Source organism: Oncorhynchus kisutch, linkage group LG3 (genome assembly GCF_002021735.2).
Source record: "Oncorhynchus kisutch isolate 150728-3 linkage group LG3, Okis_V2, whole genome shotgun sequence".
NCBI lineage: Eukaryota > Metazoa > Chordata > Actinopteri > Salmoniformes > Salmonidae > Oncorhynchus > Oncorhynchus kisutch.
The window spans coordinates 24,168,048-24,192,102 of NC_034176.2; the positions used below are offsets into that span (position 1 = coordinate 24,168,048).

Consider the following 24,055-nt stretch of genomic DNA (forward strand, 5'->3'; position numbering starts at 1 on the left):
TGCACAACCAAAGAACTTTGCTATCAGAAACCGTCTCAGGGAAGCTCATCTGCATGCTCGTTGTCCTCACCAGGGTCTTGACCTGACTGCAGTTTGGCATCGTAACAGACTTCTGTGGGTAAATGCGCTCCTTCGATGGCATGCTGGAGAAGTGTGCTCTTCACAGATGAATCCCTGTTTCAACTGTACCAGTCAGATAGCAGACAGCGTATATGGCGTCGTGTGGGCAAGCGGTTTGCTGATGTCAACGTTGCAGTACCCCATGGTGGTGGTGGGATTACTGAATGGGCAGGCATCAGCTACGGACAACGACCACAATTGCATTTTATCGATGGCACTTTGAATGCCCAGAGATACTGTGATGAGATCCTGAGTCCCATTGTCATGCAATTAATCCACTGCCATCACCTCATTTTTAAGCATGATACTGCACGGTCCCATGTTGCAAGGCTCTGTGAACAATTCCTAGAAGCTGAAAATGTCCCAGTTCTTCCATGGCCTGAAGACTCACCAGACGTCACCCACTGAGCATGTTTGGGATGCTCTGGATTGATGTGTACGACAGTGTGTTCCAGTTCCCGCCAATATCCAGCAACTTCGTACAGCCATTGAAGAGGAGTGGGACAACATTCCACAATCAACAGCCTGATAAACTCTATGCGAAGGAGATGTGTTGCGCTGCATGAGGCAAATGGTGGTCTCAGCAGATACTGACTAGTTTTCTGATCTAAGCCCCTACCTTTTTTTTTAAAGGTATCTGTGACCAACAGATGTATATCTATATTCCCAGCCATGTGAAATCCATAGATGAGGCCCTAATGAATTCATTTCAATTGACTGATTTTATTATATGAACTGTAACTCAGTAAAATCTTTGAAATTGTTGCATGATGCATTTATATTTTTGTTCAGTGCAATTTCAATGCGATTGGTTAGGCAACATGCAATAATACCTGTATACTGTCACTCACTGAGTTATTTGCATTGCTGGCTTCATTAAAAACTGTTAATCTGATGGATTTTGGATGTCCTTGGTTTTATAGTTGGTTTTTCAAGGGCCTATACGTGAGGCCAACTTTACCATATTATCCTGGAGGCATACTTATACCCCCAGTCTAATTACTTTGCGTGCATGATATCTCTTAACTTTAAACAATGCGAAATTTGGATACAATATCATTTGTTTCAATTCTGTGGCTGAATGAAATAGCAAACGTAATGTGAATTCAGTGATTACATTTGTTTACTTCATCTTTGTGGCTTCCTGATGAAACAGTAACACCCATTAGCCTGCTGTAGATCGGCTTAGCCAACCTGTACTCTATGGGTAGAATAGATTCGGACAGGAGCTCGTTCTCGGCACTGTGACATCGCCCGCATGCATGCATACTCTCCCTCAACACACTGCGACGGCAGATACATCTAAAACTCAGATAAGAACAAGCTTTGATAATCTTAGGCAAACACACTCATAACTCAGACGCAAACGTGTCCAATAAACAGAAGCAACAGAGGTAGGCGGATGAACACCTCAGTGGAATACATTTGGAAGCTCAATGACCAAACAACCTAAAGGATGAATGAAAAGCCTAGTACGTTACGGTTGATTTTTGCTGGGATTGTAACCTTAGGTTTATGTACTGAATATCTCTATTTCTAAGAATATCTCTATCTACTAACTAGGTGGAGTGAAATGTCGCTTTGCTCATCATAAATGATTGATAGGTTTGTCACCACTGTGAGTACAATAAGATGAACCATGAAAATACCACATCAAAACCAAACATGAAAACGATTTATTGTTCACAATTTTTTATTTTTTTGTACAGAAAATATAATTTGTCCTTTTTTTATGGCGATGGAGAGAGTGGCGATTACAGCAGTTGCTTGCTCCCTTGACAAATGCTCCGCTGTCTCAGCAAGGTCATGACATTAAAACTGTAGCATAGAAGAGGGAATAGAAGTGGAACTGACAGCGTTTTCGAAACATGAAATTGTATTAAAATCCATTCATATACACCCCCAGGAAGAACATGACACTTTTTAAAAACATTTTCTGACAAGCGAGCCCTTTTTCACAAACTCATGGAATGTTTGGGTATAATGTAGATTAAGGCATTTGTGAAAATTCTATAGCGATATAGAGTGGGAAAATGGCTGTGTGTTTGGACAATTTATAGACACAGCAACAAATAAAACCTAAACAACATGTCTTGTCCAGGCCCGGAGTCTACACAGACTGGTGCGCCATAGCCAATCAGAGCTCAACAGACCTTTATGCAAATAACTATTTGCCACCCGGGCCTGCCATCATTCACTATAAACTGGACTGTGTGTTTACAGGCAGTAACAGAAGCGCGACTTTAGATCACTAGAACAAACGCATTCGCCGTGAATGGATTTCTGCAAATATGTAAATACCATGGGAGTCCTCTAAGATTTGGGAACTTAAAAATTGCACTGTTAAACGATGGGGAATAAAATACTTGTCCCAACCCACATTTTGATAACTGACTGGGAACTTGCCTTCCCACCCATTTGATCGATGCCAAATACATTTGATTGACAACTAAGGGTGCGTTCGTAAATTGATTCAGAGCGTTGTCAAATTGTCTGTTTGTAAATTCAGAGCGTTTCGCGCTCCGAGTGTTCAGAGTGCGCACTGCACTATGACACGGGACGCTCTGTCAGAGGAGTAGGGTTGATCCGAGCGTTCCTCCCAAAGGTAGTCAAGCACCCAAGCTAACTAGCTAAAGTTGGCTAGCTTGCTAACTACTTCCAGACACTAATGAGAGAACACCTAACTCTGACCATTTTACTCACCCTAGCAGAGCTAGTTCGGCTATTTACATGTTATCTAGAGCATTAGTGACTAACACTGCTGCTGGCAACAATTTAAAATCCGTCATATTCAGCGGGTGTTGCGCGTCTGTAAATTCATCAGTTATTATGCGCTCTCTGGCACACAGACGAGAGTGATCTGAAAACGGAGTAGATCGGCAGAGTGAATTTACGAACACAAGCGATATGCTGACTGGATAACAGTTGTTCATGTTCAGTATAGCTAGTTAGCTAGCAAAGCGATTCACATTTCTTGCTAGCTAACCAAATTACACCTGCATCTCTAGCTGTAGCCACAGAAACAAGATATGAGGGGGAAAAGTCGGTCACTCAACCACTCCTCCAATGACATATTTAATTAATGGGACCCCATGAGTCAATACATGTTAGAATCACCTATGACAGTGATTATAGCTGTGAGTCTTTCTGGTTAAGTCAAACCTGGATTGTACAATATTTGCCCGCTTTTTAAATGTTTATTCTTCAAGCTCTGTCATGTTGGTTGTTGATCATTGCTAGACAGCCATTTAAGTGTTGCCAGAGATTTTCAAGAAGATTTAAATCAAAACTATAACAAGGCCACTCAGGAAGATTCAATGTCATCTTGGTACGTAACTCCAGTGGATATCTGGCCTTGTGTTTAGGTTATTGTCCTGCTGAAAGGTGGATTTGTCTCCCAGTGTATGTTAGAAAGAAGATTGAACCAGGTTTTCCTCTAGGACTTTGTATGTGCTTAGCTCTATTCCTTTTCTTCCTAAAAAAACGTCCTAGTCCTTGCTGATGACAAGCATACCCATAACATGATGCATCCACCACCATGCTTCAAAATATGAAGAGTGGTACTCAGTGATGTGTTATATTTGCCCAAAACATAATGCTTTGTATTCAGGACAAAAAGTTAAGTTCTTTGCCACATTCTTAGCAATATTACTTTAGTGCCTTATTGCAAACAGGATGCATGTTTTGGAATATTCTTATTCTGTACATGCTTCCTTCTTTTCACTCTGTCATTTAGGTTAGTATTGTGGAGTAACAACAATGTTGTTCATCCATCCTCGCAGCAATTTAACTCTAACTGGTTTCAAATCACCATTGGTCTCCTGAGCAGTTTCTTTTCTCTCCATTAACTAAGTTAGGAAAGATGTAAGATTTTATGTATGATTTAAAAAAATTACAATGCAAAACATCCACATACAAGCGACAACATACAGATGCACACAAACATCCACAACATCACCCATGCCCAGACCCACCTGCTCACACCATCTCCAGCGCCCGTATCACTCTCCGCCACATGGCCTCAAACTGCACCATTTTGTTTCTCTCCGTCGCCCACATACTTTCAACATTTAGATAATAAAGCATTTGACCTTTCCATTGTGTTAACGATGGAGGAATGGTTGATTTACAGTTAAGTATATAGGTTTTTTCAAGATGACAAGAAAAGTATTTGTCACCCTCATATGGCATGTCTTGAAATATGCAGACAGACAGATTAAAATTATATTTACATTGTACTACTTCTGACAGCCAACTTTCTAACTCAGCTCATAACTTCTGGATTTTATAGCATTCCCAGAAGGCATGGATTATTGCGTCATTATTCGTTTTATACTTCCGTTGTGCTGTAGAATTTGTGAATTTTGTGTAAATTCTATACATTAGTTTATACTGGATTAAGCGTACATGAAATTTCATTACATAAATTACATAACTGTAATTTCATTAGTTATGTTCCAACATTCCCTCCAATATCAGTTATTTTAAAGTTTTGGTTCCAGTAGCTTATATTTTTCTCAAAGAGTTTCAGTTGGAAAAGCTCTCTGCAATGTTTTATATATAAATATATATACATCTTACCTACCATATGAATATCTTTTCTGAATCAAATAGGGTTCCCTCAAGATTACTCTGATGTCCAAAAGATTCAAATCGAAATGTCTTAATATGAAACTTAAGTTGCATGTATTTGAAAATATCTACAATGGTCAGTCCAAAATTGCTTTTTAAATCTGTCATGGAAATAAATTAATTTCCTTTTACCAAAGGAATGTTCAATGTCTTCTTTTAAAAAATGTTACCATCTACCAGTAGGTGTCCTTCTTTGCAAGGCATTGGAAAACCTCCCTGGTCTTTGTCGTTTAATCTGTGCGTGAAAGTCACTGCTCGACTGAGGGACCTTACAGATAATTGTGTGTGGGGGGTCCAGAGATTGGGTAGTCATTAAAAATCTTGTTTGTTAGAGTTAGTCCATGCAAATTATTGTCTGACTTGTTAAGCACATTTTTACTCCTGAAGTTATTTAGGCTTGCCATAACAAAGTGGTTGAATAGTTATTGGCTCAAGACTTTTCAGCTTTTCATTTTTTATTAATTTGTACAAATTTCTAAAACCATAATTCCACTGACTTTATAGAGTGTGTGTAGATCAGTAACACAATACCTACATGTAATCAATTTTAAATTCAGGCTGTAACACAACAAAATGTGGAAAAAGTCAAGGGGTGTGAATACTTTCTGAAGGCATTGTAAATAATAGGTGCCGCATGCTGTGGCATGGACTGCACCTTTTACATGGTTCATCTATTCAACCATTGAAATTCATAAATAAATAGGAAATAGTTATATCATTGTCTGTGACCCCTGTATGTATCACATGATAATGAACTACACAGTGCTTCTTGAATGGTTCTTACCTGTGTCCTGTCTGAACTGGTGCATGGACTGCAGGTCTATGACGTAAGGGGCAAGCTGGGCATCCACCTGTCCAAGGACCACAGTCCCCCGCGCATCCCCCTTCAGTACGTTCTCTATGTGGTGGCAAGTTGTCACGTTGTAGGGCCGCCAGCGCCCATGTTCATTCAGCCACTCCCACACCACCACCCGGGCCAGGTTCTGAGGGGGGTACCCCAGCCCGTTGACTGACACCAGCACCCCAGAGCCTGGCCGTGCCATTGTCCCACTATGGTAATCGTGGTTCAGCCACTCCTACTACAGCACAAGAAGAACACTGCTAACCAGCAGGTCACCAGAGATGCCCACACATTTCTTCTTTTTTAAAACAACAATTACAACTGTGAGGTCAGCAGTCACTCTGATAGTTCTCAGTCAAATGGTGTTGTTTCCAGGGCACAGGTCCGGTGGAGTCTTCTGGTTCACTCAAGAAACTCACTGTCTTACTGAAGGTGTTTTCTTCACTGCAGTTTTGACTTCTTCTTTGATCAGCGTCTTTTTAAAATGCCAAAAGCAGCTAGGCTCCCTCCTCTTGTGGCGTGATGTGTTTGAAGTGGCTGAAGATGTTGATGCTGATGAGCTTTGCAAAAGTATACAGCCAGAGCAGTCTCAGAAAACCCCAGCAGAATGAACATGGGATATACACTCTAAATCAGACAGGAGACAGGAAAGTACAGGTGATACCAACCAGATTGAAAATGCACAATGGTAGAATTGGTCCTGAGTTTATTTTTTAAAAGAAATCTCACCATGTCTTTTAACTAAAGGGGAAAAATGGCAACAATAACCATATTAAACAGATTACCATTTAAATACATTCATAGGATACCATCAACCCTTGCAATGTTATTACCCCATAATAAGCATGCTGCTGCAGGAGCATAAATTCTTTGCGTAGTGATTTCTAAGTAGTATGGTAACACAATTTCTCTTGTGAGCATATTTATCACCTGCAGGGTTTCACAAACTCGGTCCTGGGGCCTCATGGGTGGACGTTTTGGTTTTTGCCCGAGCACACGTCAAACTCATTCCACGGAGGGTCGAGTGTCTGCGGGTTTTTTCGCTCCAATCCTGTACTTGATTGATGAATAAGGAACTCCCCTCACCTGGTTGTCTAGGTCTTAATTCAAGGCAAAACCAAAAGACACAAGGCCCTCCATGGAATGAGTTTAACACCCCTCCTCTAACACTACACAGCTGCTTTAAATAATCAACTCACTATCCAATTTTTCTCTGGCACTACACAGCTGATTCAAATAATCAACTCATCATCAAAATTAGATAATCTGAATCAGCTGTGTAGTGCTAGGGCAAAAACCAAAACGTTCACCCCTGGGAGGCCCCAGGACCAAGTTTGGGAAACCCTGATCAAAGGCAAGGTAAGGATGATTGGAGTCAATCATGCCATGGATGTAGCCTACATAAAGTAGGCCTGGGGATGAAGATTGTAATACCATGTCTTGGCAATACTGGACAATCATGATCCACACACTGCCCATCGCGTAGAAGGGGTGGGGGTGGTTTGGGATTTAATTACTACAGTTTATTTATTAATAATTTACAATTATGTGCACGATATTCCTCAATGGTATACAATATGACCGAAATCTCTACACCGACATTTTGCATTCCTGTTCACCTTTCAAGCGTCTGTGTTGAATATAATTATAGCCTTATCCAAAACATAGTACTGAGATCTTAATTCTATATAAAAAATATATATAGGCTATAGACGTTAAAGCACAATTTTCGCCGGACTCGATATACCATTGTAATAATCGAGGTTAATTGTTCTAATCCAGTGGAGTTTGCATTGACATATTCATGCAAAAATAAACACAGGTGCAAAATCAAATCATAGGTTGTGATCTAGGCTATAACGCAGGCATACTTACAAATGTTGTCTTCTATTATGCAGGACAGACGCGTTATTCAAGCCTGTAATATTTCCTTAAAATTACAAATAAAAATGCATTTCAGATTATAGATACCCTCATAATCAAGCAGAGCCTCGTTATTTCCAATTATTTGCTATGTTTTGTTTTTTTGCATCTAGGTTTATCGAAACTCCCACAGTCCGCTATGGATAAACAATAAAACGCATGCCCCAATTACAATCATCCGAACGTTAGAGGTGCAGAACCATTCTTGCTGTAGGACTGTTCTGGTGTTTTCCCCTTTGATGTATTAAATGAATTCGCTTACACACTGAACATGCAAAGTGGTCCAAAATTACGCACAAAGGTCCACGAGCACCTGTAATGCAAATCTCTACCGTCCTCTTGGCTACGCGCGTAATCGCGTAGAGTTGTGGAAAATTCAGAGGATGTTGCGTCGCTGAAGTGAAAATGAGACGACGGTGAACAGTCTATTCTAAAAACAGCAACATATTGGTAACATGGAAAGGAATTAAATCAACTATATAAGCCTATTTATTCAACACATTTTAAAAATCATTGCATGAAATGGGTCATATTCAACGCTTTGATCTGAGGGCTTCCGGTGAATTTCATTAGGCTATATACGGTAGACCCAAGCCGACAATGGGAGAAAAGCCTGGGCGGTGTGCACATAACAGCACACTGGACTGTTGCTCCACAACCCTCAGTAGCATCGTTGTGGGAAGCGACACAAGAGACAAGATAGGATATAGGCTTTAGAGAGATGGGCCTAACAGAAAGACCAGTCTAGCGGCAGCGGATACTTCTACGTGTGACTTGAGTTATGAATTTGACATTATTATAGTGTAGCGAACCGTGTCTAGGTAAGCCTGTTACGACCTCCCCTCAATACTTATTGAAGCAGCCGTTTGCAAAGATTGCTACATTGGTGGGATGGGGCCATCAGAGAGGTGTGCACACGTGAGTGAATTTGTATAGTGCAGTGTGAGGGACTTGGTCTAGGCCAAATCCCAAATTGAGCCCTATGTACTTGTAGAGATTTGACTGTGTCCCAGAGAGCTGAAATAGGATCAGTTTTGCCTTTAAGGTCATAATTAATAAGGTTAGGCAATAGGGACAGGAGGGGACCTGATCCTAGATCAGCACTTGTGGTAAAGTTGCCTTCCATCTCTCTCTCTCTCTTATATATATATATATATATATATATATATATATATATATATATATATATACTGCTCAAAACAAATAAAGGGAACACTAAAATAACACATCCTAGATCTGAATGAATGAAATATTCTTATTAAATACTTTTTTCTTTACATAGTTGAATGTGCTGACAACAAAATCACACAAATTATCAATGGAAATCAAATTTATCAACCCATGGAGGTCTGGATTTGGAGTCACACTCAAAATTAAAGTGGAAAACCACTCTACAGGCTGATCCAACTTAGATGTAATGTCCTTAAAACAAGTAAAAATGAGGCTCAGTAGTGTGTGTGGCCTCCATGTGCCTGTATGACCTCCCTACAACGCCTGGGCATGCTCCTGATGAGGTGGCGGATGGTCTCCTGAGGGATCTCCTCCCAGACCTGGACTAAAGCATCCGCCAACTCCTGGACAGTCTGTGGTGCAACGTGGTGTTGGTGGATGGAGCGAGACATGATGTCCCAGATGTGCTCAATTGGATTCAGGTCTGGGGAACGGGCGGGCCAGTCCATAGCATCAATGCCTTCCTCTTGCAGGAACTGCTGACACATTCCAGCCACATGAGGTCTAGCATTGTCTTTAATTAGGAGGAACCCAGGGCCAACCACACCAGCATATGGTCTCACAAGGGGTCTGAGGATCTCATCGCGGTACCTAATGGCAGTCAGGCTACCTCTGGCGAGCACATGGAGGGCTGTGCGGCCCCCCAAAGAAATGCCACCCCACACCATGACTGACCCACCGCCAAACCGGTCATGCTGGAGGATGTTGCAGGCAGCAGAACGTTCTCCACGGTGTCTCCAGACTCTGTCACATCTGTCACATGTGCTCAGTGTGAACCTGCTTTCATCTGTGAAGAGCACAGGGCGCCAGTGGCGAATTTGCCAATCTTGGTGTTCTCTGGCAAATGCCAAACGTTACATTGTGTTGTTTAAGTGTTCCTTTTATTTTTTTGAGCAGTATATATATATATAGTGTAACCTACTACAGTCTGCACTAAGAGGTCTGGACCTCTATGTCAGGAGGTAGTCCTGTACTTGTTCTGTAACTCCATAGTTACATGGTTCAAGCCGTGCTCTGCCTGTGTCTCCTCAATCACTACGCCTATTTGTTCTATCCCTGTATGCTGTATTTAGTCTTTTGATATAAATATTTGGCGTTGAGTCTGTACTGATAGTATAGTGCCATCTTGTGTCTAGATATGGAAATGTAGGCTATAGGTAAGTAATGCAATTATGCCCACAATTTTATTCATCCCATAAGCTGTCTCTCCGCATCTTTCAACCTATGATACAATATGAGGCCCTTCTCTGCCTATAAATAATACATAGAAAATGCAGTAGATCTACTAGATGAGCCAGCCCTTTTCTTTTGTAACATAAATGATGCAAACAGTAAACATGTCGTCATCCTCCACTAATGATATTTTAGGTAATTACTATAAGCTCCCACCTTGGCCCAATCAGTGTAATTTTGCAAATGCCAGATCACTATAACAAGACGCGTAATTCACCCAGGTTTCATCAAAAATCGGGCCAGTACTGTCTGAGATATCGTGTGTGACGAACGTACTGACAGATTCACAGTCCCTTCCCAATTTCAATGTGGGGGACAATAAAATACATGAGAATTGGGGTATTTGAGGTACAGTTGAAGTTGGAAGTTTACATACACTTAGGTTGGAGTCATTAAAACTCGTTTTTCAACCACTCCACACATTTCTTGTTAACAAACTATAGTTTTGGCAAGTCGGTTAATAATTAATAAAAATGTTCAACAATTGTTTACAGACAGATTATATCACTTATAATTCACTGTATCACAATTCCAGTTTACATACACTAAGTTGACTGTGCCTTTAAACTGCTTGGAAAATTCCAGAAAATGATGTCATGGCTTTAGAAGCTTCTGATAGGCTAATTGACATAATTTGAGTCAATTGGAGGTGTACCTGTTGATGTATTTCAAGGCCTACCTTCAAACTCAGTGCCTTTTTGCTTATCATGGGAAAATCAAAAGAAATCAGCCAAGACCTCAGAAAAACAATTGTAGACCTCCACAAGTCTGGTTTATCATTGGGAGCAATTTCCAAATGCCTGAAGGTACCACGTTCATCTGTACAAACAATAGTACGCAAGTATAAACACCATGGGATTACGCAGCCATCATACTGCTCAGGAAGGACACGTGTTCTGTCTCCTAGAGATTAACGTACTTTGGTGCGAAAAGTGCAAATCAATCCCAGAACAACAGCAAAGGGCCCTGTGAAGATGCTGGAGGAAACGGGTACAAACGTGTATATATATCCACAGTAAAACAAGCCCTATATTGAAATAACCTGAAAGGCCCCTCCGCAAGGAAGAAGCCGCTGCTCCAAAACGCCATTTAAAAGCCAAACTACAGTTTGCAACTGTGTACATGGGGACAAATAGTGTACTTTTTGGAGAAATATTCTCTAGTCTGATGAAACAAAAATAGAACTGTTTGGCCATAATGACCATCGTTATGTTTGGAGGAAAGAGGGGGAGGCTTGCAAGCCGAAGAACACAATCCCAACCGTGAAGCACGGGGGTGGCAGCATCATGTTGTGGGGGTGCTTTGCTGCAGGAGGGACTGGTGCACTTCACAAAATAGATGGCATCATGAGGGTGGAAAATGATGTGGATATATTGAAGCGACATCAGTCAGGAAGTTAAAGCTTGGTCGCAAATGGGTCTTCCAAATGGACAATGACCCCAAGCATACTTCCAAAGTTGTGGCAAAATGGCTTAAGGACAACAAATTCAAGGTATTGGAGTGGCCATCACAAAGCCCTGAACTCAATCATATAGAAAAGTTGTGGGCAGAACTGAAAAAGCGTGTGTGAGCAAGGAGGCCTACAAACCTGACTCAGTTACACCTGCTCTGTCAGGAGGAATGGGCCAAAATTCACTCAACTTATTGTGGGAAGCTTGTGGAAGGCTACCCAAAACGTTTAACCCAAGTTTAACTATTTAAAGGCAATGCTACCAAATACTAATTGAGTGTATGTAAACTTCTGACCCACTGGGATTGTGATGAAAGAAATAAAAGCTGAAATAAATCATTCTCAACTATTATTCTGACATTTCACATTCTTAAAATGAAGTGTTGATCCTAACTGACCTAAGACAGGGACTTTTTACTAGGATTAAATGTCAGGAATTGAGTTTTTAGCTAAGGTGTATTTAAACTTCTGACTTCAACTGTAGATATGTACATGAAGGCAGGGTAAAGTGACTGGGCATCAGGATGGATAATAGTAAGAGGAAAAAAAGGCAACAGTAAACATGTAGTCCCCCACAAATGATGCAGCACCCCTCTTGGGTCAATCAGTGTAATTTTGTAAAATTGCTAAATCTGTCATTCACTGAAGAAAACCAGTGGTGCCTGAGATATTGTGTGACTAATATACGTACAGTTGATTACTATACAGCACCCCTTGGGCCAATCAGTGTCATTTTGTATATAGTGGATCCCTATGGCAGGATGCATCATTCACCCAAGTTTAGTCTAAATTGGGCCTGTGGCGTCTGAGAATTTGCATGGTTAGCTCGACTCATATCTCTGAGCATCACTCACGTCAAACAGATCAAGATATACATTTGTGCCTGTTATAGCGCCACTCTGTGGTTGATATGAATGTTCTTTCAAATTGATGGATTCGTTGACAACGTCACTAAAACGATGTGTGCTTCCATGTGGCAGAAGTTAGCCTGTTGTGATTCTGGATGGCCAGATTGCTAGCGAGAATGAAAAGAAACTGCCATGTGTGGAAACGTAAGTAGTTAGTTTCATCTTGTTATTGATACCATGTCTTGTTTTAAGGTGTTTTGACAGATTTCATGTCAATGCTAATAAACATTGGAGACTAAATATAGTTTCCATGCTGTCAACAATCTAAGCCAACCCTGTCCGTTTTGCCCCTTAGTTCCACATGCCTCAGTTTTGTTGCTAAACAACCAACCTGTCCAAATTGTGTTACAATACGAATATCCTTGATTGATTTATATGCATTTATGTGGCAGACCACACCTATGTGAAGGGTTTTTGGTGATATGTTGCTTTAGGTACTAGTCTGGAAAATATTGCTTTGAGAGACCTTTGGCCCTAGAACCACATATGGAGCGATTTCAGTGCCAACAGAGATTTGTATTTGATATTTATAATTTGTATTGGGATATTGAATTTTCAATGTAAAATTTTAGAATGTTTAATACACAAATTTAAACATTAAATTCATAAATTGAACTTTCATGATTTGAAACGGAATTGAATGCAAATCCAATTTACATTTGATTGAATATTCAAATTCAATATTCATATATTCAGTTTCAATATGGTAGATATTGCATTGTCTGTGTATCAAGTTTACAAACCATAATTTTAAGTTAATCAAAGTTTAATTTAATCAACTTCTCAGATGCATTCCGATTCAGTTTCCAAATTCAGTGCTCTTTATTCAGAATCAAAACCAAAGACAACATCCTGGTACTTTGCCAGACAGAAAAAGTAGAGGAGAACATATAGAATAAAACGCTCTCTGTGGTAAATAGAAGATTCTGGTCGTTTCTGATGCCAATGTGGCATGCTCAATTTATTTTCTTTCTATGAATTTATCTCCAGCGTTTGAGCCGCTTTGGCTATAAGCCATTATGACCCCATTCCTGAAAGCTGAGACTCTCTGGAGCATGGATGTGCCTTCTGTTCCCCTTTTTAATCTTACTCTTGTTACTGACTGGGTTCGAACCAGGTCTCCTTCCTGTCACAAGACCATGTTAGCCCACTTAGATAAAGCCCATAGGAATTAGTTCAAGAAGCTAACACAAGTCTTCAAGTCTCCAGCAAGGTTCATCGAACCACCTGGGTTGCATTTCACCCCCCCTTTGACTTCATACTCAGAGATCATGGCACCAATATAACTGACTGGGATTCGAAATCGGACCTAATGCACAACAACAATACACAAGCATAAGGATCTGTGCACCTCATTTAATGAGAGCGCAATATAGTTGGTTTGGTGGTCCATCCATGTGATGAGTAACCTCGTAATTACCAGACTGATTACCACGTGTAGCGAACCATTCATGTAAGCTTGCGGGATCAGGTCGCTTGCGAGGCTATATGATGAGCAACCTTGGCTGAGATATGAAGTCATGTTAGCTTGACTGACTGTGTTCTAACCCAGGTATCCTATAAACCAGACAATGCTATTTTTAAAGTCTCAAACAAGACACTCTTCACACGAGCGTGGTCCCCGAACCTCCTGCGGTACACTTCACCCCCCTTTGACCTCGTCCTTGAAGAGACCCATCCAAGTCACAGGACCAATGCCTAGGCTTTATCTCAACAGTCTAACACAGTCTTAATGCAGTCCGTCACATATGACTACCCTTGCCGGAGACTTGAAACCAGGGGTGGACTGAGACCAAAAATCGGCACATTGGCCCATTATTTTCCTTAAGGCCCCCATTATTATTAGCCAGATAATTATAATTTTGCATAAAACATAGTTAGACAGGCCCACTGGGCTAAAAATGGACCACCAATCTGGCATTTGCCCAAAATGCCAGACAGCCAGTCCACCCCAGCTTGAAACTAGACTGTCTAACACATCTTCAGGTCTCAGGCAAGGTTCTCATCACATAAGCATGGATCACCAAATCACGCAAGTAGACTTGTATCTGCACAGCAATTGTATATATATATATACTTCGAGATTGTTGTTTATTTATTACATCTCTTGCCACTAGAGGACACTCGTTATCTGCTTCACACATACACCAGGTTACTTGTGTTTCTGAGAGGAGGACCTCTGCTGGATGTAGAGCAGACTCCTGGAGAGAGGGAATGAGAATGAGAAGTAACTGAGAATGCATGCAGATGTCAAAGGTGGGATCTGAACCCAGGTCCCCCACAGTAGAAACTGTGAGTCTTAACCGTTAGCCCAATAGGAAATTCCCACTGGGTGACACTGATTTTGAAGTTGCAAGCAGGGCTATATCACGAGGTCATGAGCCCGACTCAACATCTGCTACATTCACCTCCCTTTGACCCGACCTCCTCCCCCAAGAGAACGTTCCACAGTTGGGCGCCATAGTCACGGTCGGGATCTGAATCTAGGTCTCCCATGGGATAAACCAACGTCTTAATGGTTAGCCAATAATCATAACTGAACATTATGAGTTTGTGGAAACTAGTTGTTTTCATTTATACACAGAAAGAAGCTGTCCCACACTTTATTACCAATAAAAGATGCCGTCTTGCCATTTTGCCTTTGACCAAACCTACATGTATTGTAAAATATCTACTTTAAAACATAGTACTTGTGTTGTAACAGTATCATGGCAGTGTGATAGTGTTCGTCTAATTTTACACACACCCGGTGTTACAATAGTTGCAAAAACACACTGTGTAATGAATGACCTGTTTCCAGTGGCAACACATCATTCAGAGCCCCACCTGTTTTGAGCCCCACCTGTTTTGAGCCCCACCTGTTTTGAGCCCCACCTGTTTTGAGCCCCACCTGTTTAGCTAAAATAAAAAAGAAACATTATTATTTTTTTCCTGTTTTGCATGTTATTTTGGCATTAATATGTGTCACATATCAGTTTGCAAACAATGTTAGAAAAAAAGTTAAAGTCGCATACAAACAAGGTCTCGTTTTTGCTTTCTCGAATAAGGCAACTCCAAAATGCAGGTGTTTCAGCCTAGCTCAGTGCTTTCTGTGGTGGTGGAGCAGTCAGCGGAAAATACTGAGCGTAGAGGTTGGTAATGTTCTCTAGTTGCCCCGTGTTTGAAAATCGCCATGATCTCTAGTTGCGCAGTGACACTACATCACTGCGGGGACACTACGTCACGCAAAATCTAAAATGATCTATTTCAGCTTTTATTTCTTTCATCACTTTCCCAGTGGGTCAGAAGTTTACATATACTCAATTCGTATTTGGTAGCATTGCCTTTAATTTTTTTTACTTTGGTCAAACGTTTTGGGTAGCGTTCCACAAGCTTCCCACAATAAGTTGGGTGAATTTTGGCCCATTCCTTCTGACAGAGCTGGTGTAACTGAGTCAGGTTTGTAGGCCTCCTTGCTCGCACACACTTTTTCAGTTCTGCCCACAACTTTTCTATATGATTGAGGTCAGACTTTGTGATGGCCACTCCAATACCTTGACTTTGTTGTCCTTAAGCCATTTTGCCACAACTTTGGAAGTATGCTTGGGGTCATTGTCCATTTGGAAGACCCATTTGCGACCAAGCTTTAACTTCCTGACTGATGTCGCTTCAATATATCCACATAATTTCCATCTCATGATGCCATCTATTTTGTGAAGTGCACCAGTCCCTCCTGCAGCAAAGCACCCCCACAACATGATGCTGCCACCCCCATGCTTCACAGTTGGGATTGTGTTCTTTGGCTTGGAAGCCTCCCCTTCTTTCCTCCAAACATAACGATGGTCATTATGGCCAAACAGTTCTATTTTTGTTTCATCAGACTAGAGGACATTTAGCCATTACCTTGTACGCTAGGAACCTTTGTCAACCATGGTCATTTAATCTCAATGGATCCACACTCCTTCAATTCTTTAGCTGCATCTGAACTATTACCTGTTGTGCCATTGGATAATCCACCTTCCTATGCTGATTCCTTCCCCCTATTGACCAACATCAGAATAGAATAATTGTTGTTTCTTTGTCGAACCCTGGTAATGTTCCTTTGCATAAAATCATTCTTTCCAGTTGGTACTGCCTGGGTTCCCCAAGCAAAGGCTTTTGAGGTGGGTTTATGGAAAATCATTACCCGTGTGCCAAATGTGTTCCCCTTTCCCTGTAATCCTACGTATGTCACTGCCTTCACCCATTCATTATTCTCCACATCTCCATCCACAAAGGGAACGAGTAGGATTTGGAGAGCAATAAATACCCTGCATGTGTGTTTCCATGGTTGCGATTACCATAGTGTGTGCGTAGGATGGTGTCCTCGACATCTGATGACTCTTCAGGTTCTGTGGCAGAACCCTCTGTTGGTTCTTCTGGCCTTTGGTCTCGGCCCTCTGGCTGTGGTCTCCCCCATTTCTCCTCTGGCCCCTCCTCATTGGTGGATCTCAGCCTCTTTCCTCCTCTGTGTTCTAAAGCAGGATGGTTGCCAACCTGGGAGAAGCCTGGGATTGGAGAGATGGTGCCATCCGGATCTCTTGGATTGGTTCTGCTGCTTTCCTAGCGTGAGCGTGGAGAAAACTTACAACAGAAGTTAGTTCCTTCATGTACTCAAAATGGTCACATGTCTTAGTTATATCTATCTGTCGGTCAGTCATAGGTCTCACCCCTGGGGTGTTCATTGGTCGTCTTGTTAACATTTCATAAGGTGTACACCCAATACAAAAAAATATATATATATATATTTAAAAAATTGCCTGCTACTCCTCAGACCAAGCCCATGCATACACAGCTATACAAACTTGCAAGAGAGATACAATAGTTCCAGTGATTTCTAAGGCCTCAGCAGTAAATATCCACTCCCCCAAGTTGATTTATGTACAGATGAACGTGGTACCGTCAGGCGTTTGGAAATTGCTCCCAAGGATGAACTAGACTTGTGAAGGTCTACAATTTTTTTTCTGAGATCTTGGTTGATTTCTTTTGTAGAGCTTGAAAATTCAAGCCCCTTGGCTTGAAATCGCATTATATCTACCATAGCTTTGATTGGACGGATCATGTCAACATCATACTTTCTAAATCTTAACTAGCAAGCTAGACAAGGAGTCATCATCATACATTAAGTCAGCAATCTACTGGCAAATCCTTTTCAATCCTGGTCATAAAACGTATCATTACACAACAAGTGGGAAATTGCATATTCAACAATGAGTACTAATGCGCCACTGCAGCCCCGAGTTCAATCTCAGGCTGTGTCACAGCTGACTATGCCCGAGTCCGTATGGGAGTTGCAGCGATGAGACAAGATCGTAACTACCAATTGGATATTACGAAAAAGGGAGTAATGCCATGGGGCAGAAAAGTTTTAATACATTGGCCATGCTGTCAATCCAGCATGACTTCTGCAGCGTTCAAAACAACTGGAAACTCTGAACTGGGAAATCTCGTACTTTTGTGAGTTCAAGACAACTGGGAACTTGGATAAAACTAACTCCAACTGGGAAAATATGGAAAAGAATTTTGAACGGTCATCCAACTCAGAATTCCAAGTCGAGATGTTGGCCTCTTTCTAGAGCCCACAAGAAGGATCGCCGTGCCACCTTCCTGTTCAAGTGAGCACAGCACAACAAGGTGAGTACAAAAATGTATTGTATGCTGCTGCATAAATGATTAAATATGCCAGGGAGATATGTATACTATAGCTAAGAAAGTAATACTAAGTGTATGTAGTAAGCTGTTAGTAGCCCATGTGCCTCACCCTAATAATTTGGCCCATTTCCCCCTCATAATTTAGCCTACTCTTCTGACTTGGTGGTGCACATGTAGCCTATAGCCTGTTGTACAGAAATTTAATCATTGAATATTTTAAGAGCTTTCACTGTCTGCTTATATGCCCCCTTTATTTATCCTAGTTCTGACTTGGTGTACAGGGAGAATACTGTAAGAACGGCCCATGTTCTGAATTCTATCGCTGTACATTTCAAAAGTGCTGAACAAATATTTATATTGACTACGTCCGTCCTAGCTCGCTCATTAATGTCTTAATCGAAACTACGGATTGCCTCTTATCCGCTCTTCTACCCCTTATGCCATAGTTTTCACATCTCAATTGTCAGTAGAAACAACATTTGTTGAAGCAAGTCAGCCATATCAGCTATACAGTACAAAAGTTTGGGGTCACTTAGAAATGTCCTTGTTTTTGAAAGAAAAGCACATTTTGTCCATTAAAATAACCTCAATTGATCAGAAATACAGTGTAGACATTGTTAATGTTGTAAATGACTATTGTAGCTGGAAATGGCAGATTTTAAATGGAATATCTACATAGGCTTACAGAGGCCTATTATCAGCAACCTTCACTCTTGTGTTTGAATGGCACGTTGTGTTAGCTAATCCAAGTTTACCATTTTAAAAGGCTAATTGATCATTAGAAAACCCTTTTGCAACTATGTTAGCACAGCTGAAAACTGTTGTTCTGATTAAAGAAGCAATAACACTGGCCTTCTTGAGACTAGTTGAGTATCTGGAGCATCGGCATTTGTGGGTTCGATTACAGGCTCAAAATGACCAGAAACAAAGATCTTTCTTCTGAAACTCATGTCTATTGTTACGGATAGAGGTAACCTGTGTGTGTATCCTGTGTGTATTTATTTTCTCTCCCTCTCCCGTCATCAATCAGTCGCTAATCAGAAGACACACCACCTCCTGTTTCCATTACCCAATCACATCCCCTTTCCCTTGGTTTAAAAAGCCATTCAGTTGTTTCCTCTGGAGCGCAATCTCTCTGTCAATGCCATCTGTCTGTAGATCTCTTGTTTGGTTTTTGCAACTGCAACCACCTGTGAGTATTGGTTTTGTTATGGTGTTTGTTTGACGGTGGGAAAAGGGGGTACCAGGATAATTCGCCCATGGGCATACATTACCCGTAGGAACACTTTGTATAAAAACACTAGTTAGAACTTGGCGGACCACCCACTGTATTTTTGGTTAGTTAGTTAGCTGTTGGTGAAGTAGGCTAGTCTAGCTTAGGGGTGTTTTTGGATACATATTATGTCTTTCCTTGGGTCCAGCTCAGCCCCTTTTCCTGCTCCCCCCATTACCGTGTGTTTTCAAATAAACCATGAGTGTTTGACGGTAATTTAGTTGTCTATGGTTATTTCGTTCTCGCTCTTGCTTTTTCACGATTATAATTTGCATGTTATGTTACGGGTCTCGTCACCCCCCCCCCCCTAGACTGTCGGGCCAAAAGGGATTCATAACATCAATTCTTGTTCTGAGAAATGAAGGCTATTCCATGCGAAAAATTGCCAAGAAGCTGAAGATCTGGTACAACGCTGTGTACTACTCCCTTCACAGAACAGTGCAAACGGGCTCTAACCAGAATAGAAAGAGGAGTGGGAGGTCCCGGTGCACACTTGAACAAGTACATTACAATGTCTAGTTTGAGAAACAGACACCTCACAAGTCCTCAACTGGCAGCTTTATTAAATAATACCCGCAAAACACCAGTCTCAACGTCAACAGTGAAGAGGCGACTCTGGGATATTGGCCTTCTAGGCAGAGTTGCAAAGAAAGTCATATCTCAGACTGGCCAATAAAGATAAAATATTAAGATGGGCAAAATAACAGACACTGGACAGAGGAAGATTGGGTAAAAAAGTGTTATGGACTGACGACTCTAAGTTTGAGATGTTCGGATCAGAAAGAAGAACATTCATGAGATGCAGAAAAGATTCTAGAGGAGTACTTGACGCCATCTGCCAAGAATGGTGGAGGATATGTGATGGTCTGGGGGTGGTAAAAGTGGGAGATTTGTAAAAGGGATCTTGAAGAAGGAAGGCCATCACTCCATTTTGCAATGCCATGCCATACCCTGTGGACAACTCTTAATTGGAGCCAATTTCCTCCTACAACAGGACAATGACCCCAAAGCACAGCTCCACACTTTGCAAGAACTATTTAGGGAGGAAGCAGTCAGCTGGTATTCTGTCTATAATGGAATGGCCAGCACAGTCACCGGATCTCAACCCTATTGAGCTGTCGTGGGAGCAGCTTGACCGCATGGTAGGTAAGAAGTGTCCATCAAGCCAATCCAACTGTGGGAGGTGCTTCAGGAAGCATTGGGTGAAATCTCTTCAGATTACCTCAAATAATTGATAACTAGAATGCCAAAGGTCTACAAGGCTGTAATTGCTGCAAATTGAGGATTATTTGATGAAAGCAAAGTTTGAAAGACTATTATTTCAATTAAAAATCATTATTTATAACCTTGTCAACATCTTGACTAAATTTCCTATTCATTTTGCAACTCATTTCATGTATGTTTTCCAGGAAAACAAGGACATTTCTAAGTGACCCCAAATGTTTGAACGGTAGTATGTGTTGTTAAAAGGCAATTAATGAGGCTGAATTAAATGTTTCGCTTCCAGACAAGGCTCTGCTGATAGCCAGGTGTAGCAGGGGTAAGGATTAATTCACTACATGGTGCTGAAAAGAAAGCTCTGCTGTTGGGACTGCTTTATGTAGGCCCTAACAGTTTGTGGGCACCGTTTGTCACCATTATAGTGCAATTAATGAATTGTTTAGTGTTGTGTAGTGGCTTTGCTGGCATGCATCTAAAAATATTAAGTATGCCCCACCAAGATGTACATGCTTAAATTGCCACTGCATGTTTCTCATCCTACTGTATGTCCACTGGAAGCCTGAAACTTCAAGCAGTTTCTGCTTCAGATTCTTCCTAGGCTCGGCTCCCATGCTTGGCTGATGTGGTGAAAGCTTTTGACAGAGGTTAGATTCTTTCCAACACACACCACATTAGTAAGAAAAAGGACCACTTTATTATATTGTCATATACATAGTATTCAAGGATACGTGTGATGTGAGAAGAATGACAATAAGTGATTATATAATGCCGTTATTTTGATACTTGATGTATTTTTCTATATTAAAAGTAAAACAACCAACCAATAAATAAATCCATTGCATATTTACAGATATCACAAAGTTGCGTGTCTACAATGTCTTAGTGAAAGCTATGACATTGCCATGTGTTACATACATGACACATACACACCTCACTCTTGCTTCCACATAAAGAACACATACTGTACACCGCCCGATTTGACCAATTCTTAAACCGCATAAAGAACAAATTAATTGGTAATTGGAAAGTGTGATTCTTTCCTGTTTGTCCATATAGTGACATGACTTCACAATAAAATGAAAAACATTCAGGGAGTATTAGTTAACTTCTATAGCATGTACTTTATTATATACAGTAGCTTGTTGACATGACTGGACAATATTGCTGACCAGATGAAGTATGGATGGATAACTTAATTAACTGTAGTAGTAACCAGGGGTGAAAGTAAGGGGGTATCTGTCCCATACAGTTGGTCCCCCCTTTGCTGCTATAACAGCCTCCACTCTTCTGGGAAAGCTTTCCACTTGATGTTGGAACATTCACCCACCAGCATTAGTTAGGTCGGGTACTGATGTTGGGCTTCATCCCAAAGGTGTTCGATGGGGATGAGGTCAGGGCTTTATACAGGCCAGTCAAGTTCTGCCATACCGATCACGATCTCAACAAACCCTTTCTGTATGGATCTCGCTTAGTGCACGGGGGCATTGTCATGCTGAAACTGGAAATGGCCTTCCCCAACCTGTAGCCACAAAGTTGGAAGCACAGATTCGTCTACAATGTCATTGTATGCTGTAGTGTTAATGTTCCGCTTCACGAGAACTGAGGGGCCTAGCCCGAACCATGAAAAACAGCCCCAGACCATTATTCCTCCTCCACCAAACTTTACAGTTGGCACTATGCATTGGGACAGGTAGCATTCTCCTGGCATCCGCCAAAACCAGATTAGTCTGTCGGACATGCCAGATGGTGAAGCGTGATTCATCACTCTTGAGAACGCGTTTCCACTGCTCCAGAGTCCAATGGCGGCGAGCTTTACACTACTCCAGCCGATGCTTGGCACTGCGCATGGTGATCTTAGGCTCGTGTGTGGCTGCTTGGCCATGGAAACGCATTTCAAGGAAGCTCCCGACGAACAGTTCTAACTTTGCTTCCAGAGGCAGTTTGGAACTCTGTAGTGAGTGTTGCAACCTAGGGAAGAGGATTTTTATGCGCTGCAGCACTCCTCAGTACCGTTATGTGAGCTTGTGTGGCTGAGCTGAGCCATTGTTGCTCCTAGACGTTTCCACTTCACAATAACAGCACTTACAGTTGACCAGGGCAGCTCTAGAAATTTGACAAACTAACTTGTTGGAAAGGTGGCATCCTATGATGGTGCCACATTGAAAGTCACTGAACTCTTCAGTAAGGCCATTCGAGTGCCAATGTTTCTCTATGGAGATCCTTTGGCTTTGTGCTCGATTTTATACACCTGTCAGCAATGGGTGTGGCTGAAATAGCAGAATCCACTAATTTGAAGTGGTGTCCACATACTTTTGTATGTATATATATATATATATATATATATCAGACACACACAGTTGAAGTCAGAAGTTTACATACACTTAGGTTGGAGTCATTAAAACTTCTTTCAACCACTCCACAAATTGCTTGTTAACAAACTATATTTTTGGCAAGTCGGTTAGGACATCACTTTGTGCATGACAAGTAATTTTTCCAAAAATTGTTTACAGACAGATTATTTCACTGTATTTCACTGTATCACAATTCCAGTGGGTCAGAAGTTTACATACAAAGTTGACTGTGCCTTTAAACAGCTTGGAAAATTCCAGAAAATTATGTCATGGCTTTAGAAGCTTCTGATAGGCTAATTGACATAATTTGAGTCAATTGGAGGTGTACCTGTGGATGTATTTCAAGGCCTACCTTCAAACTCAGTGCCTCTTTGCTTATCATTGCTGATTTCTTTTGATTTTCCCAAGACCTCAAAAGGCTGGTTCATCCTTGGGAGCAATTTCCAAATGCCTGAAGGTACCACGTTCATTTGTACAAACAATAGTATGCAAGTATAAACACCATGGAACCACACAGCCGTCATACCGCTCAGGAAGGAGACGTGTTCCGTCTCCTAGAGATGAACATACTTTGGTGCGAAAAGTGCAAATCAATCCCAGAACAACAGCAAAGGATCTTGTGAAGATGCTGGAGGAAACGGGTACAAAAGTATCTATATCCACAGTAAAACGAGTCCTGTATCGACAACCTGAAAGGCCACTCAGCAGGGAAGCCATCGCTTCAAAACCACCATTAAAAAAAAGCAAGACTACGGTTTGCAACTGCACATGGGGACAAAGATCGTACTTTTTGGAGAAATGTCCTCTGGTCTGATGAAACAAAAATGGAACTGTTTGGCCATAATGACCATCGTTATGTTTGCTTGCAAGCCGAAGAACAACATCCCAACTGCGAAGCACGGGGGTGGCAGCATCATGTTGTGTTGGTACTTTGCTGCAGGAGGGACTGGTGCACTTTGCAGAATAGATGGCATCATGAGGGTGGAAAATTATGTGGATATATTGAAGCAACATCTCAAGACATCAGTCAGGAAGTTAAATTGGTCTTCCAAATGGACAATGACCCCAAGCATACTTCCAAAGTTGTGACGTAAGGATAACAATGTCAAGGTATTGGAGTGGCCATCAAAGCCCTGAACTTAATCCGATAGACAATTTGTGGGCAGAACTGAAAAGGTGTGTGCGAGCAAGGAGGCCTACAAA

General features: G+C 41.4%; 1 protein-coding gene across 1 annotated transcript in view; it reads right to left on the reverse strand.

The window, feature by feature from the left end:
- LOC109878726 (E3 ubiquitin-protein ligase DTX1) overlaps positions 1–7,871 on the reverse strand; it is a 55,508-nt gene extending 47,637 nt beyond the window's left edge. The window contains exons 1-2 of the mRNA XM_020470934.2: positions 7,469–7,871; positions 5,537–6,220 (exon numbers count right to left, since the gene is read on the reverse strand). Coding sequence (XP_020326523.2) covers positions 5,537–5,795 — 259 coding nt within the window. The 5' untranslated portion in view covers positions 5,796–6,220; positions 7,469–7,871. The remainder of the gene's footprint in view (positions 1–5,536; positions 6,221–7,468) is intronic.
- Between the last annotated feature and the right edge of the window lie 16,184 nt (positions 7,872–24,055).